The sequence below is a fragment of the Perissodus microlepis genome, chromosome 13, assembly GCF_051167445.1.
Source record: "Perissodus microlepis isolate ML-2025 ecotype Zambia chromosome 13, ASM5116744v1, whole genome shotgun sequence".
In the NCBI taxonomy this organism is placed as follows: Eukaryota; Metazoa; Chordata; class Actinopteri; order Cichliformes; family Cichlidae; genus Perissodus; species Perissodus microlepis.
Genome location: NC_140473.1, coordinates 6,445,002 through 6,459,259, shown reverse-complemented (window position 1 = coordinate 6,459,259; position 14,258 = coordinate 6,445,002). Strand labels below are relative to the sequence as shown.

Here is a 14,258-nt window from a genome sequence, read left to right as displayed (position 1 = left end):
TTTTCACCATTCAAATCAGTCTGCCATCAGCTACAATATCTTGCAGGAAAATAAAGGCCTCATTGCTCAACCAAAACAGAAAGAGCATCCCAGTTTTGTTGATCACTCTCCCCATGTAGCTACAATGGTGGCCAGTGGAACGACCAGAGTAACACTACCGTCACACTAGGGGAAAGTATTGACACCATGTATAATTAACTTACAAGTTTGTTGCCTTTGAAATGGTTGCTTTGTGTGTCAAGTTAGTGTGAGTGAATAAGTGTGCCAAGCAATAAAACGGCAATAAGACGGGGTCAGTCTGCTATCAGTTTGTGACTGAATGGGGCCACATTAACAATTACATGCAACCTGTTTATGAATAAATGTTGCCATATGAAGCAAATCTAGTGTGTATACATACACAGAAATTACTTACATTCAGAGTCCAGCCAGATCCTCATAGATCTGGAACTGAAATGCCTCCACAAACAGTGATGCAGTAGCTGCAGGATGGCAGTTTAACTGCAAAGTCACATAGGTGTCCAGAAACCTCGGTTTAATATAGCAATAAAACCGGAATACAACCATTCGAGTTCTGTCTTGCACAGTGATGTGTCGCAGACGAATTGCGCTCGTCAGTGCAGACTGTCTGATCTGTCTGATAGTGACTGCGTTCAGTCTGTGGTACTGCAAATATTTGGAGACCGGTTGCATCCCACCAGGTGATTTGTGTAACTGTCTTGCAATTGAAAGTGGTCATGCAGAAGTTAAGTGTGTTACACGTTCATCATCTCGGCGATCAGTTGTTTGCTGCAGCTGCTAGCAGAAAGTCACCCAATCTGAAAAAATTCAGTGCATTCTCTCTGCAACCAGTGTTTTTTATTCAAGTCTCAAGGAGGTTGCTGTCCTATTTTTATCCTAGTGTGACTGAACCATAACTGTAGAAAACTCCCCACTGTCAGAGTAGGTAAACAAAGTGATGATAGAGGCTGACAGGTAACAAAAGAGGAGTTTCCTTAACTAAGAAAGAACTGAGAGGGTAAAAAGACTAGATATTCAGTTGGTATTATTTCTCTTAGATCAGTAATAAACTAAAACTGGCTGCTTGTTAAGGTGATTCCAACTGGTTTTGTATTGGTCGAGCAGTGGTTAGTACTCTTGCCTTACTGCAAGAAGGTTCTGGGGCGTTTCTGTGTTTTCATCACCTCCCTGTGTCTGGATGGGTTTTTCCAGGCATTCTGGCTTCCTTTAAAAGTCCAAAGATGTTTGGTCTCAGTGACTTTTAGTGACTCTAAATTGTAGATGTGAATGATTGTCTGTCTCTCTGTGGTAAACCTGTGGAGATGTACCTGCCCCCTGTCCTATGACAGCTGGGTTATGCTTAAGCATCCCTATGACCTTGAATTTAATATGCAGTTAAGAAAATGGATCTATGGACTTGAACATATCTTAGCAACTGTTGGATGACTTGCCACATAAAAACCAAATTCATGGTTTCCAGAGGATTGTAGCCACTTACCCTTTGTATTCAGCAAATTAAAAAAAATATCAGATAAAAAAAATTATACTGTTTCTTTTACCTTTTCTTTCTACATCCCGCCTTCACAGTCACCCTCTCCTCCCTTATATGGCTGTGTAAAAAAATCCACCTCAGATCAAATCACACACTCAAGCGTGTGTTTAAAAAGATAACAAATTTCTGATATAATTTCGATGACAATTTTGTGGATTACGCTTATTTTTTTGTGATGTTGTAATCTGAGAGGAGAAGATAGCAACATCTAGCCTCAAATGAGTCCAGTCTGAGTGTTACGACAAATTGTGTGGTGATATTGTATCAATGCAGGGACACCAAATATCAACATTTTATAGAATAAAAACACTTTAGAAATACTATGAACAAGAGGGCTCCTCTCATGCAACATCATCCTGAGATAAAGTTACCCGAGCAAACTTTTGTTTAATTGGCTGTTAGACAGATTGTGTAAGGTCGCCAACATGTTGCCATCAGTCTTTGTCAGTGAGTCCAGTTCGAGAGGACTCAACTCAAAGAACATGAAGATTGCTGAACACAAATGTAATAGTTATACAGAAATATAACTATTTCTGTATAACTATTACATTAATAGTTATATTTCTGTGAATTTCGGTGTATGCAGACAGCAACAGATGTGTGATTTTCAACTATTTATGTAACCGACCCCATTCAATCGCAAAACTTTCCATGTTGCAAAATAACAAAAATTGCAATAATTGTGGGTACCCAACTGTGTCAATATGTACCCTGCCTTTCCCCTTATCTCAACTAGACTAGGCTCCAGCCTTCCCTAAACCTAAACCTGGATGAAAGGCTGTCCCCATGAAAACTCTAACTGGCTCTGTCATTAACTTGACTAAATGCTAAACTACAGTATATTGGCACCAGACCTGATTGTAATGTGGATAGTGTTTTTATTAAAACCATTTATTCACATGTTAAATATTCATGGGTGAGTTTGCAGGTGCTTTGAGGGAAGGCCTGGTCACATCCACTGAATTATAACAAACACTCACTGAGACAGATAACCACCTATTGAATTGTAAATAAATGCGTGTTGAAAGCTTACTGAGAAGGGGAAAAAGGCAGACAGTCAGACAGTTCAGTCCAATTAAACAAAGTGAATGTGTATGCATTGTGACAGGTTTCTAGCTACCGTTGCCAGAGCTTAAAACGGCGGACTTCCCTGTGTGTGTTTGCATTATAAAATATTACATACAGTAGGCACCACAGCACCTGTGGGCACAAATTAATTATTCAACCTTCTTATTCGAATTATTCAAACAGTAACCGTAGACCCATGTAAATCTAAAAATAATCTGTATGAACTGCGAATATTTGTTTTTGGGGGGAAAAGTTTAAACATCGGTGGTTTAAAAGCCACCACTTAATATTTCTCAAGCACTGAGGGAGTGCAGGCTCCTTCCTAGCGGGTCGATTGGCAGTGCAAATGAAATATTTGTCGGGATTTTTTCAGGTTTCACTTCTGACCTAGAAGAAAAGTAGCAGTAAAAGCAGTCACATTTGCAAAACAATAACCTTTAGTCAAGCAACACTTAAAATTAAAGAGTTGCACAAAAGCATCAAAGGCGGTTTTACAGCAGATTGGGGGAAATGCTTCTAAGGATCCCAGAAATGTGAAGAAAATTTCTTTGTTAACAGCTCAGCATCGGTATCCAATTTTGGAACTACCCCTCTCATCAGTGTGAGAGATTTCTATTAGAACAAAACAAAAGGTCAAAGAGAGTGTGAAGTTCTTTTAAGAGACGCTTTTGATGCCCTCTTGCTTGCTGGTTTTTTAAATAGCATAGCACAACAAAGCAAACAACAACTCCCAACACTCCCACGTTACACCTGAATATTATAACCAGTCTGTGCTGAAAGTCTACGCTCCTCATCTGCTGCTTGTTTTAATCGTGAGAGACGGTTATTTGTGATTACCAAAACAGAGCGGGAGACGGATTGTTCTTCTGTCTCCCCCTCTGTTTCTCCAAACTTGGTCAGTGAGTCGGTCACACCCATGCTCCTCACATGTTTTACCTCAGCTGAGACCCAGCAATGATCTCCTTTAAAATAACAATAAAAGCATTCATATTTCAAGCGTGCGCTTTGATCCATTTAAGGCTTGATCATACTCCACGTCTTCTCTTAGGTAAACAAAGGGGGTTGAGGGGGTTATAGCAATGCTTTTGTGTGATACGGGGAAATCTGGAAAATGTAAAGCAAGCTAACACTGCACTAGCAAGCCCAAGTTCACCTGCAGTGTTGTCTTATATGAAAACTAGAGTGTATACCTAAGGAGGATAAATACAATTATGAGTTAAGTTGGTAATAATTACACATAAATGGTTAACAAATTGAAATAGATTGAACAAGTAGCTGTGGCGCTACCTAAAAATGTGTTCTGAGTCTTTAATCAGATGGCTTCACTCCATCTATTAAGTGTTCTTAATGAGAAAACAAAATGAACTTATTCAATTGTCAATCAGTAATGGAAAGGTTCATTTGAATATTTGATTTTCTTTCTTTTTCTTTTACACTAACACATGTAATCTTAGGCTTTTTTTTCTCTTTAAACTGCATGTGGACTGTAAGAATTCTAATAATGCTCTCATTTTTTCAGCTGTCCCTTCTTTTAACCTTTAACCCTTGCAGGAAAACCTCAGGGTCAGTCTGGTTTATGATCGCATAATCATCGAGCATTTCCCGACCTGCACTCCTCACTCGGAGCCCTGGACTTTACCCGGCCGCACATTCTTATGCACAACCGGCCGGGGCGATGTGTCCTTCAGCGACCTTGCCACTCCATCATCAATCACCTCCCAAGGAGAGGCGTTCACAGGGAAGACTGAATAAACGTCACTTTGTCAGTATGAACAACAGGACTCGCGAAACTTTTTAAAGGACGCTGCCTCACACCTCTGACATCCACTTTTCAGGATGAGCAATTGCAGATGCTACTCTGAATTCTGATACTGTCTCCGGCCTGAGCCGTGGTCCGCTCAGTCTGACGGCCTGCCTCTAAACACCTCAGGGCTAGACAAATAATGTTTGGTCAAATAGACGGAAAAAAAAAAAAAAGATCCTCTGCTTTCAGTAAAGAAAACATTTGGACAGTCTGCGAAGGATAAATCTGCTGTCATAGCCACTGTCATGATCTCAAAAATACCCACTCCTCTCTCTGACACCTATAATCAACAATATGCTTGAAGCCAACAGAAGTGTGCTCGAAGAATCTCGACCTTATCATTAAGGAATCATTTATTTTCTGTAGTTGTTGTTGGATTGTTACATTGGACTCTAGATGTTACATAAAGAATGTAAATAGAATATTATAATGTCCGCAATAGTTCCAAATTAAGTGCAATCTTTCTATAAAAACATTTGCTCATGAGTGTAATCAGTATGAGAAGGATATGCCAGCCTCGTCTCTTTCAGACAGACCCTTCGCACAGCGAGGCCTTCTGTGGTGGAAACACATGATGAAGTGGAAAAAGCTAGATTTAGTGTCCTGACCAGAGAACAGTGATGGGCTTTGTTTCTGCTTTGCTCCTGTGGGACCCAGTTTGGCTGACGGCAGTGGGCTGGTGTCCATATGGGGGTGTGGGGGGGGGATTCAGGCCATCACCCACAATACAGGAACCCTCCATTAAAAGGACTCTATCTGGCCTACAGGGGCAAGCAAATCACATCAAAAGAGACTTCTATGGGGGACTAATAAAGTCGCTTAGTGTGCTATATAAATTCCATCATTCATCAACGATGATAACAATAATGATGATATATATGAGTCCAGCCCCTAGCTAGGATTAGTAAGTTACAAGCAAAACAGTATACTCTCATCACGGAATTGGACTGGGAAGCCTAATAATGCTCCCCCATGACCTCGGATGAAAAAGTTAATGCTCATTTGGTTCAGAGTGAAATTAATATTAAAATGTTTCCTCAAACCTTGTCTCCAGAGCACCTAACTTTTCCCCAAGCGCCACTGTAAAACCACTGTAGTGATTTTCATGAAAAGTGCTACATTTGATTAACATTCAACTGATGCCTAAACCTAAAAATATGAGTGCATCGAGTTTTCACGCGCTTCTTTTCTGCTCTGCTTGTCCAAAAGAGCAAGTGCACTAAACTAAGATTCTGAAAATAATACAATATATGTTTGCATGTTCTCTAGCTACTCCTAGATGAGTGGACCAATCTTGATGTAATTTTGCATAAACACTGCCTAGGGCAGGGGTGTCCAACTCCAGGCCTCAAGGGCCGGTGTCCTGCAGGTTTTAGATGTGTCCGTGATCCAACAGAGGTGATTTAAATGGCTAAATTACCTCCTCAACATGTCTTGAAGTTCTCCAGAGTCCTGGTAATTAACTAATTATTTGATTCAGGTGTGTTGATCCAGGGATCTCTAAAATATGCAGGACACCGGCCCTTGAGGCCTGGAGTTGGACACTCCTGTTCTGGGGTAATGTGAATGCTAAAGTACATATGACTTATACAAATATCTTATACAAAATCCCCAAATCATATAAAGTTATACATTTGATAGTTTAATTGAGTGTGTTTTTGTGTTTGTTATGCATTTTAACTGTCAGTGCAAATATTTAAACTTTTTGGTGCAGCTGATTATCGATCAAGTTATCGAAATAAGCCACTATAAAAGCATTTAAAATTTAGAAAATACTGCAGCAGAGCAGGCAGCAACATTGTGGGGATAAGAACACAATGTTTATCATTAATTTTGCAGTATACATATTATTTAATATATTCTTCATTTTGCTAATTTATATTGTTTAGATTTGACAACTAATAAATAATCTAATAAGTCAGTATTCTGGTAAATTTATCAGTATATAGATCTTCCATCAATAAATTATTAAATTGTGTGCTTAGTATATTGTGCCAATAATATATCTGGTACCATATATTTGTTCACAGAGTATATCACAAACACACGCATACTAAAATGAAAATCTGCGAAATGTTTCATGTAATCACAATTTTAAAAACTACTGGACGCTGCCAGGCTACCCTCAGCCTCCTAGTAGATACACCTATGGTATCACTTTGAAAATCATACATGACATCTTTCTCGATTTATGGTGTTCACAAGATCTTCAGAAAACTTGGACTCTCACCTTGACCTTAACCTTGAAGTCAACGTCACTGAGATTCAAACTCATCTCAGACTTTTAGTAGATGCACCCATGGAACGAATTTCAAAATCCCACGTCTCCTCGTTCTTGAGTTCTCACATTCACAAACTTGGGTGTCACGCCACCCACCCGCCTGGTGGTGTGACGATAATACCCCCTCAGCCTTTTATGGCAGAGAGGTTAAAAAGGGATGAAAAAGTGACAGTTATTCTTGACAGTTATTGTTTATTGAACCAACACCAAAGCAAAGACCGGCGTGCAGTGCAGGGGGTTATTTTGAAGCACTTTTTTTTATTTCTGTGGTCCACAGGACATAACAACTGCATATAGAGAATAAACCGTCAAATCTACTAAAAACTTCTACCAACTTCCACCTTCTATGTTTGCTGGATTTCAGTGCGTCATTCACAGAGTATTTTGTCTGTCTTATTATGTCTGTGCCTAAACTGAATTAGCAAGGAAACAGATTGCCTCAGAATAAAAATGAATGAAACTAAAATTATCTGCATATCTAGAGCCATCGTTAAATAAGAAAAGATGTGCAAATCAGTTTCTGTTTCATTTAAAAAAAAGAAAAAACTTGCAGTGGGATCCAAGTTTCCATTCCTGCCCCAAACGGTCTGTTTGTTGAAGAACATTGAGAGCGCAGCTGCAGCAAGAGTGGTGCAAACATATACACATGCCTTATTAAGCTTGTCAATCAGCTGCCAATTCTCCACAATCCTCAGATCCATTCAGTCAGCCAGCCGTACAGGAAGGCAGTCAGTCGGCTGTGCCAGACGAGGGAACAGCTGGCCGCCACTTTCAACTCACTGAGGCTACCTGGTTTGGCATCAGCTTCCAGCAACAGGCGTATCTCTGCCAAATGCTGCATGTGGCAGGAAGAATGGAAAGACTGAACCAAGGGAGTGAGGTGAAGGAAGGGATAGGCCACGCAAACTGCTGCTCCAAAAGGTCAGGCGCGACAGACCTTTGGCTGAATGTCCTTAAAAGCCTCGCAATCATCATCTCCATCACTCCAATGGAACTGGAGAGAGAGTCGGACAATTTAATGGCACTAATAAGGCCCGGAGAGACAGGTGACACCATCCTGTAGGTCACCAGGCGACACAGCCACCCAAAAAGAAGTGAAAGAGAGGCAAAATTATACCGCTGCCATTATTCCAATCTAAATTTAACTGTCAGTCAGCAGTCAGGGGAGACGGGGGCCAAAACTGACTGTAATAATAGTCACAGCAGTCACTGATGTAGTTTGTGTGCGCGTGTGTGTGTGTTTTGGCGTGAGTGGTGAGCTTAATATGTGTGCTTTCACATGCACATACCTCTGGGAATGACTGACTGAACAGAGCAAGTTATCAAGCCATCCGCTCTGTGTGATTTCAGCCCCTTTCTGATTTCCTCATCAGCCAGTGTCTGTGTCACCATCAGGTAGAAAAGCAGCTATCACTGGGCTGCACGGAGGTGAAAGCAATCAATAGCTGACTTCAGGGGGGGACACAGGAAGAGCTATCATGGAGCTCATCATCAGGCTGTATGAATACAGCCCTCTGGGAGATTGCATATGGTGCGAGAGTCATCGACACGGGCCCGCCACAGTCAGTCACACTGTCAGAGCACCCTGATCTCACACTGCATTAGTCCGTAATATGATGCTATATATTATCGCTTTTAGGACATTTACTGTGGCAATTGTGGTTAAGCGCAAGGGCTGGAAGGTAAAAGAAAAAAAAACACACTGGCAAGCCTCCTGCAGGGTAAAACCTGACAAGGATCTCCTAATTCCCACCATGTCCCCTGTTTGCCTTTTCCCAGCTACAGTGCAATACTGCTGCTGCGATGACAGCTATTAGGACTCTGGGGAGGACAAAACATTAAAGAGTGCTTGATTTAAGTACTCACAGCTTTTCCAGGGCAGCCAAGCCATAGAAGGAGCCGTTCCTCAGCAGAGAGATCTTGTTGTTACTCAGGTTTCTGTTTAGGGGCAAAAGATATGAGAGAGAGAGAGAAGTCGAGGTGAGCATGCAGAGCAAGTAAGGGGAGGCGCATTTGTAAATATCACAAAAACAGAGCTGGGGGAGGTTACTTATTCAAATGGCTGATAAATTGTTTATCCTCTGCCTGTCAATATGTTGGCAAGAGATAAGGATTTATGCCTGATGAGATTGCGGCTGTAAATTACTCATCCAAGCCACGTTTTGGACTTGTTTATGACCATTTGTGGTTAAGATGTGTAATGATCCAAGCCATCCACCACCCCCCACACGCCCCGTCCTGCACTCCTTCATGTCAAAATATCGGCCTAATAGAAAAGCTTAAGGAAACGCCAGGTCAGCACAATTCAGTCATCCATTGCTCACACCACAACAGCAAACAAATCAATGAAATGCACTGCAGGGATCTTTAAGTGATGAATTAATATTCAGAAGAGACGCAATGCCTCCGTTTTGATTATTTCTATGACAGCCATCACTACTTTTTCTCTTTTTTTCCCCCTTTTTTGGGGATGAATTATGTCTGGGCTGGATGTAAAATGAGAAACTATGTTTCTCTGAGTGATGCATGTGTTTGGGGGAAATAGAAAAATAGCGCCTGGACAGGACTTCTCGGAGAGTACTTGAAAGCACAAACACACGCACACAACCTTATCGTGTCGCGAAAACGTAGGAAAATCCAATTTAACGCACGCTACACTTGCGGTATTTCTGTTAAACCTCTGTTATCTATCCGCGGAAATGAGCACAGCTAAAACAAATAAACACACATGGGGCATATCAAGGTAATCAGGTGGTTTTTTTACTGTAGAAAAAACAAAACAAAACCCAGAGTGACTTATTAGACCACGTAAAGCTCGGGCGCCTGCTGCGGGTGCGAGAGGCATTTCAGATAAGGGCCCGAGTCTCCTCAAAGCCCGCTGCAGTAATTACTTTTGCTATGTTTGTCGAGAATAACATGACCACACAAAGTCACCTCTGAACCAGTTACTGCTGGAAATACAACGATACAACAGACAAGAACAGGTAGTTCAGGGCTCCACTCTGAAATAAATCTCTCTCTCAAGCCGGACTTCCATGAGCACAATATGTTTTGGCGAATAAAAACTTTTTGAGTTTTTTTCATTATACAGATTTGCTCAGATTTCCTTAAAACAGCGAGACGGTGGTAATACATGATGCATGTTACAATGCACCAATTATCCCTTTATTCTTCTATTTAGACAATTCAGGGTTGGAGACTGTCCCATGAGGTCATGAGGTGACAGGCAGGGAGAACATGTAAACTCCACACAAAAGGGCCCAGGCTGGCCAATGGGTTCAAACACTTCCCTGGCAGTGTGAGACAGTGCTATCTACTGCACCGCCACGCCACACCTAGGGTTTGTGTCTCAGTTCAGAAGCCTGGTGCCAATCAATCATATCCAACCACACAGACACAGTCAAAGGAGATTAAAGCTTTTATAAATGAGAAACTACTACTCACTACACTAACTGTCTATGTGAAGAGGATTGCTTGTAGCTAAAAACCAACAGAGAATTGTGATTTTATTTTGTAGTTTCAGATCACAGAGGTTGTTGACTTTCTCCTTTACTTTATATCTTTTAACCTCAGCACAAAAAACAGCAGTGATGCAAAAATGAAAGCCCAAACAGAGCTCAAAGGAGAGACACTGTTTATTATGTAACAGTTAAAGACGAAGGCAGCCACCATGTGATCATCCATTAGTTTTGCTTCTGCGTTAGTATTTTGTGTCGTTTTGTGGGTTTGTTTAGTGGCTAAAGAGGCTTTTTGTTTTCAACAGATTGGTGGGTTCCTTGTTATTAGCTAATGCTAGCAAACTTGCTAACCAAGCTTCCATGAACAATATGAATGCATTAATTGCGTTACACATTATATGAATGCAAACACCTGCTAATTAGTGTCAAGCAACAAAAAACTAAAAAAATGAAAGTAAAAATTTCAATAAATGTAATACATTTATTGAAATTAATACACATAATTTTCTCATTCACATTTAATTAGAGTAATTAAAGGTAATAGTATTTATATGGACTGTTGGGGTAAAAAAAAAAAAAAAAAAGGTATTTTCTCTGCCCTTACAGACACATGGATGCAGATGCAACTTTACACATAGCTGTAGGCTATGGTGCAAGAGTCGAGGGGATGATGATATACGCAGCGCTTATTCTGCAGCCCAGACTCACATAATTTTAAATACAACTCCAATGGAGATTCAAGGTTTTATATCTGCTAAAATATTGATTTCTCCAGCCAGCTCTTAAATCGTCTGCTGCAGGGCTGCTCTCTCTCGCTCTGTGATGCTGTGGATACGTACATACCCATGTGATCTGCTGCCTTGAGCTCTCCTTTGCATGTTGTGTATCTTCTTGTCAGCCAATGGCCACTTCACTCACTTACCCACACACACTCAGACAGATAGACAGTGGCAGATTTGCACAAGGTCAGATCCTTTTATCACCTTCCACCACTACCTTCCCATCTTCTTTTAACACAATGGGCTGTGAATGATCACTCAGGTTTAAGGAGAGAGGGCCAATTAGAATGTGGTGTTGATTTCTTCTGTGACGACAGTGCTCTCGTTATGGCTACATGCTCATTTTTAACCCCAGGATTAAGCAGTGGGATCCCACAATGCATTGTGCTGAACGGGCAAATCGCCGGCCAAACTGCTCAGGGTGCAGAGTGTGCACAATGAAAATGTTCTTGTGAAGGCACAAACAGACATGCAAACTAGGCATGAACTCACAACAGGAAATAAATATTTGGTCTTTTTGGTCATGAGAATAAACAATTCTATAAAGATTTCTCTCTGTTTTTGACAGAAAGGTTAAAAAATGATTTTTGCACTTGCCATTTTTTGCACTTGCACTGGAGAATTGTATCATTTAATTGAATAAGCTTGCTTCTGGGTGATATTTGGGGAAAGCACCTCTTTCTGCTCACAGTTGTCTTGGCAGGAAAAGCTAAACTGATGACAGGAAGTCCCCTCTCAGCAAAAGGCCAGGATGGACGCAAACTCGTGTCAGCAAATTTGTGTCAACATCTAAGCTTGTATTTATATTTGGGCCTCCCCCAATAGCAAACTTCCAAGGAGATCGTATCTCTATTACTTCCAAAATGACTTTTTTTTTTTTTTTTTGACAGAGAACTAGTGGGAAGATCCGGCGGGACAAAATCCGCAGAGCCAATACAAGAGACAAAGAATGCACAAAAAAGATAGAAATAATCGGGTGAGATAATAGACTTTTCACTAAGCCCCTCCATCCAGTTATTGCTGCTATGGCTGTCAAGCGTTTCATTGTTGCACAAAGCACTTTAGACACTGATACCACAGGCACATTTATCATTTGAAATTTGCAGTAATTCTTTAAACAGTGATATGACAGCTGATTTCACATGGAAGTAAACAGTAGGCTTCTCATTTCCAGCCAACAAGTGAAAATCTATTTTATCTGCTGTACGAACGACTGTCGTTTGACAGTCCACTGAATTTTGTGTTACAAGACTGAGGCCAAAGCTGCTCGTCACCCGCATGAAGTCATACTGTCACCAGCTGATGATCAGCGTCGGTATGGAATAAGGAGGAGCATGGGCATGTTTTGCATAGTAGAGATGGTTAACCGTAGTTATATATGACATTTGTGCCAGTACCACTTTTTTCCATCTGCTATGTGCCACTGCTTGTGGGAGGAAGAGCACACCTTGTCGGTGGTACAGAACAGAGCAGCATTAACATGACAGAAAAGACACTGATTGTGTCAGACATGGCAGAGGAGGAGGAGCTGGAATGGAGGTGGGTTGCTAACCTTGCTCAGCAATGTAAATAACATGCCCTATATGAGATTTGCCAATCAGCTGTCAAATATCTGTCTGCACTGAAATCTCACCTGAACTAATTCCTCAATTATCAGTAAAAACGTAATTTAAATGTTACCCATGCCAAAAACGTCCTGTTTAGCTCACTTTTATTTTGTGCTATTTTATTTTTACAAAACTGTTTTGTTTTTTTTTACATCAAGTGTAGTTATTACTTGAGCCCTGTGTCTACTGTTTTGGGACATGGTGAAATTCAAAGGCTTGCGATTTATGTGGGCTTGGCAAAATCAGTCAATTAGAAAGTGTAGGGCCAAATTAACTCATGGGTTGAAGGGGAAAAATGTTCTGTGGGTGATCAGCTCAACTAACAATGGGCTAATTTACTAAAAACCTAAATTCACAAATCAAAACAAGCAGACTGGATAATGGACAAGCAGTCTAGTAATCAAAATAAAACAGTCTCCAGTAACAGCAATGGCAATTTAGATCACTGAGAGCCAACTTAATGGTAATTTCGTGTCTTTTTTTAATGCAAACTTCTCTGTTAGAAATTGCTGAGGGCTGCTTATGTTCTGGATAAATCAGAGGAGCACAGGATTTGTGTAGAAAAAGGGCTGTTACAAACTATCCCATAGTGTAAACCTGAAATCTGCAACAGCTGATCTGTAGGATGTGTAGAATAACACAAAACATAATCTACCATCAAATACTTATCCATCTGTGCGTCGATGAACTTGCTGTTACTGTGTTATGTGCAATAATGCAAGCAATTCTCTCATTTTAGGAAGACTTTTTTATAAAACCCATTAGACATCAGAGATCAGTCTAGGGCTACGTCCACACGTACCCGGGTATTTTTGAAAACGCAGATTTTTCTATGCGTTTGCACCTTTCGTCCACACGTAAACGGTGTTTTTGGTCACTGAAAACGTTGATTTTTAAAAGCTCTGGCCAGGGTGGATAGTTTTGAAAACTCAGTTTTTGCATTTACTGTGGATGAGAAAAACGCAGAATACGCAGCGTCAAAGGTGTGCGCATTTTTTGACGTCACACTGTGCGCCACGTTATTGTTTCGGTGAAATGAATTTCTACAATACTGTTACTGTTAATTGTACTCTCTGCAGTGTTTAAATGCTTACATATACACACACAGTTACTGTCCCTCCACACATACGACTCGGTTCTGCTTCTATGCCCCATCTTTGTTTACTATTTCCCACTGAGGCTTCTAGACTTCTGATTGGCCAACATTTCTACAGGTTAGGAATATATCGCCACCTGTTGCTTTGGCATGTTCCTAGCATTTCTGCCTTCATTTCTGCCTTTACGTGTGGACGGGATTATTTTTTAAAACGAAAACGGAAAATCTCCATTTTCAAAAATACCCGTGTACGTGTGGACGTAGCCTAGAAGTGTATGAGTCCCATTCATTTTTGCATTTTGACAGTCATTTCAATATGGTAATATGTGCATGAAAGAAAATCACGAAAATTGAAGATTTTATGATGTGCCATTTTCAAATGAAGGAATTTTCTCGATTAATTTTTAAACCATAACTGAATGTTACAAATAACAATTAAAGTTCACAATTACAACTACTACTTACAGGAACTGTTAAAGAAACGGATAAAATGCTCACAGAAAATTACGTTAGTTTTTTTTTTACAGTGTAACTTTGAGCTATCCACTATATACAAATTCGTTCTCACTCATTTTGAGTATATCAGCATTTCTAGGGACGACTATCACAGCCA

The 14,258-nt window shown here is 40.5% G+C and overlaps 1 protein-coding gene across 1 annotated transcript in view; it reads right to left on the bottom strand.

The window, feature by feature from the left end:
• The window catches only part of adgra1b (adhesion G protein-coupled receptor A1b), a 173,380-nt gene that overhangs the window by 145,181 nt on the left and 13,941 nt on the right, over window positions 1-14,258 (bottom strand). The window contains exon 2 of the mRNA XM_084948189.1: window positions 8,572-8,643. Coding sequence (XP_084804315.1) covers window positions 8,572-8,643 — 72 coding nt within the window. The remainder of the gene's footprint in view (window positions 1-8,571; window positions 8,644-14,258) is intronic.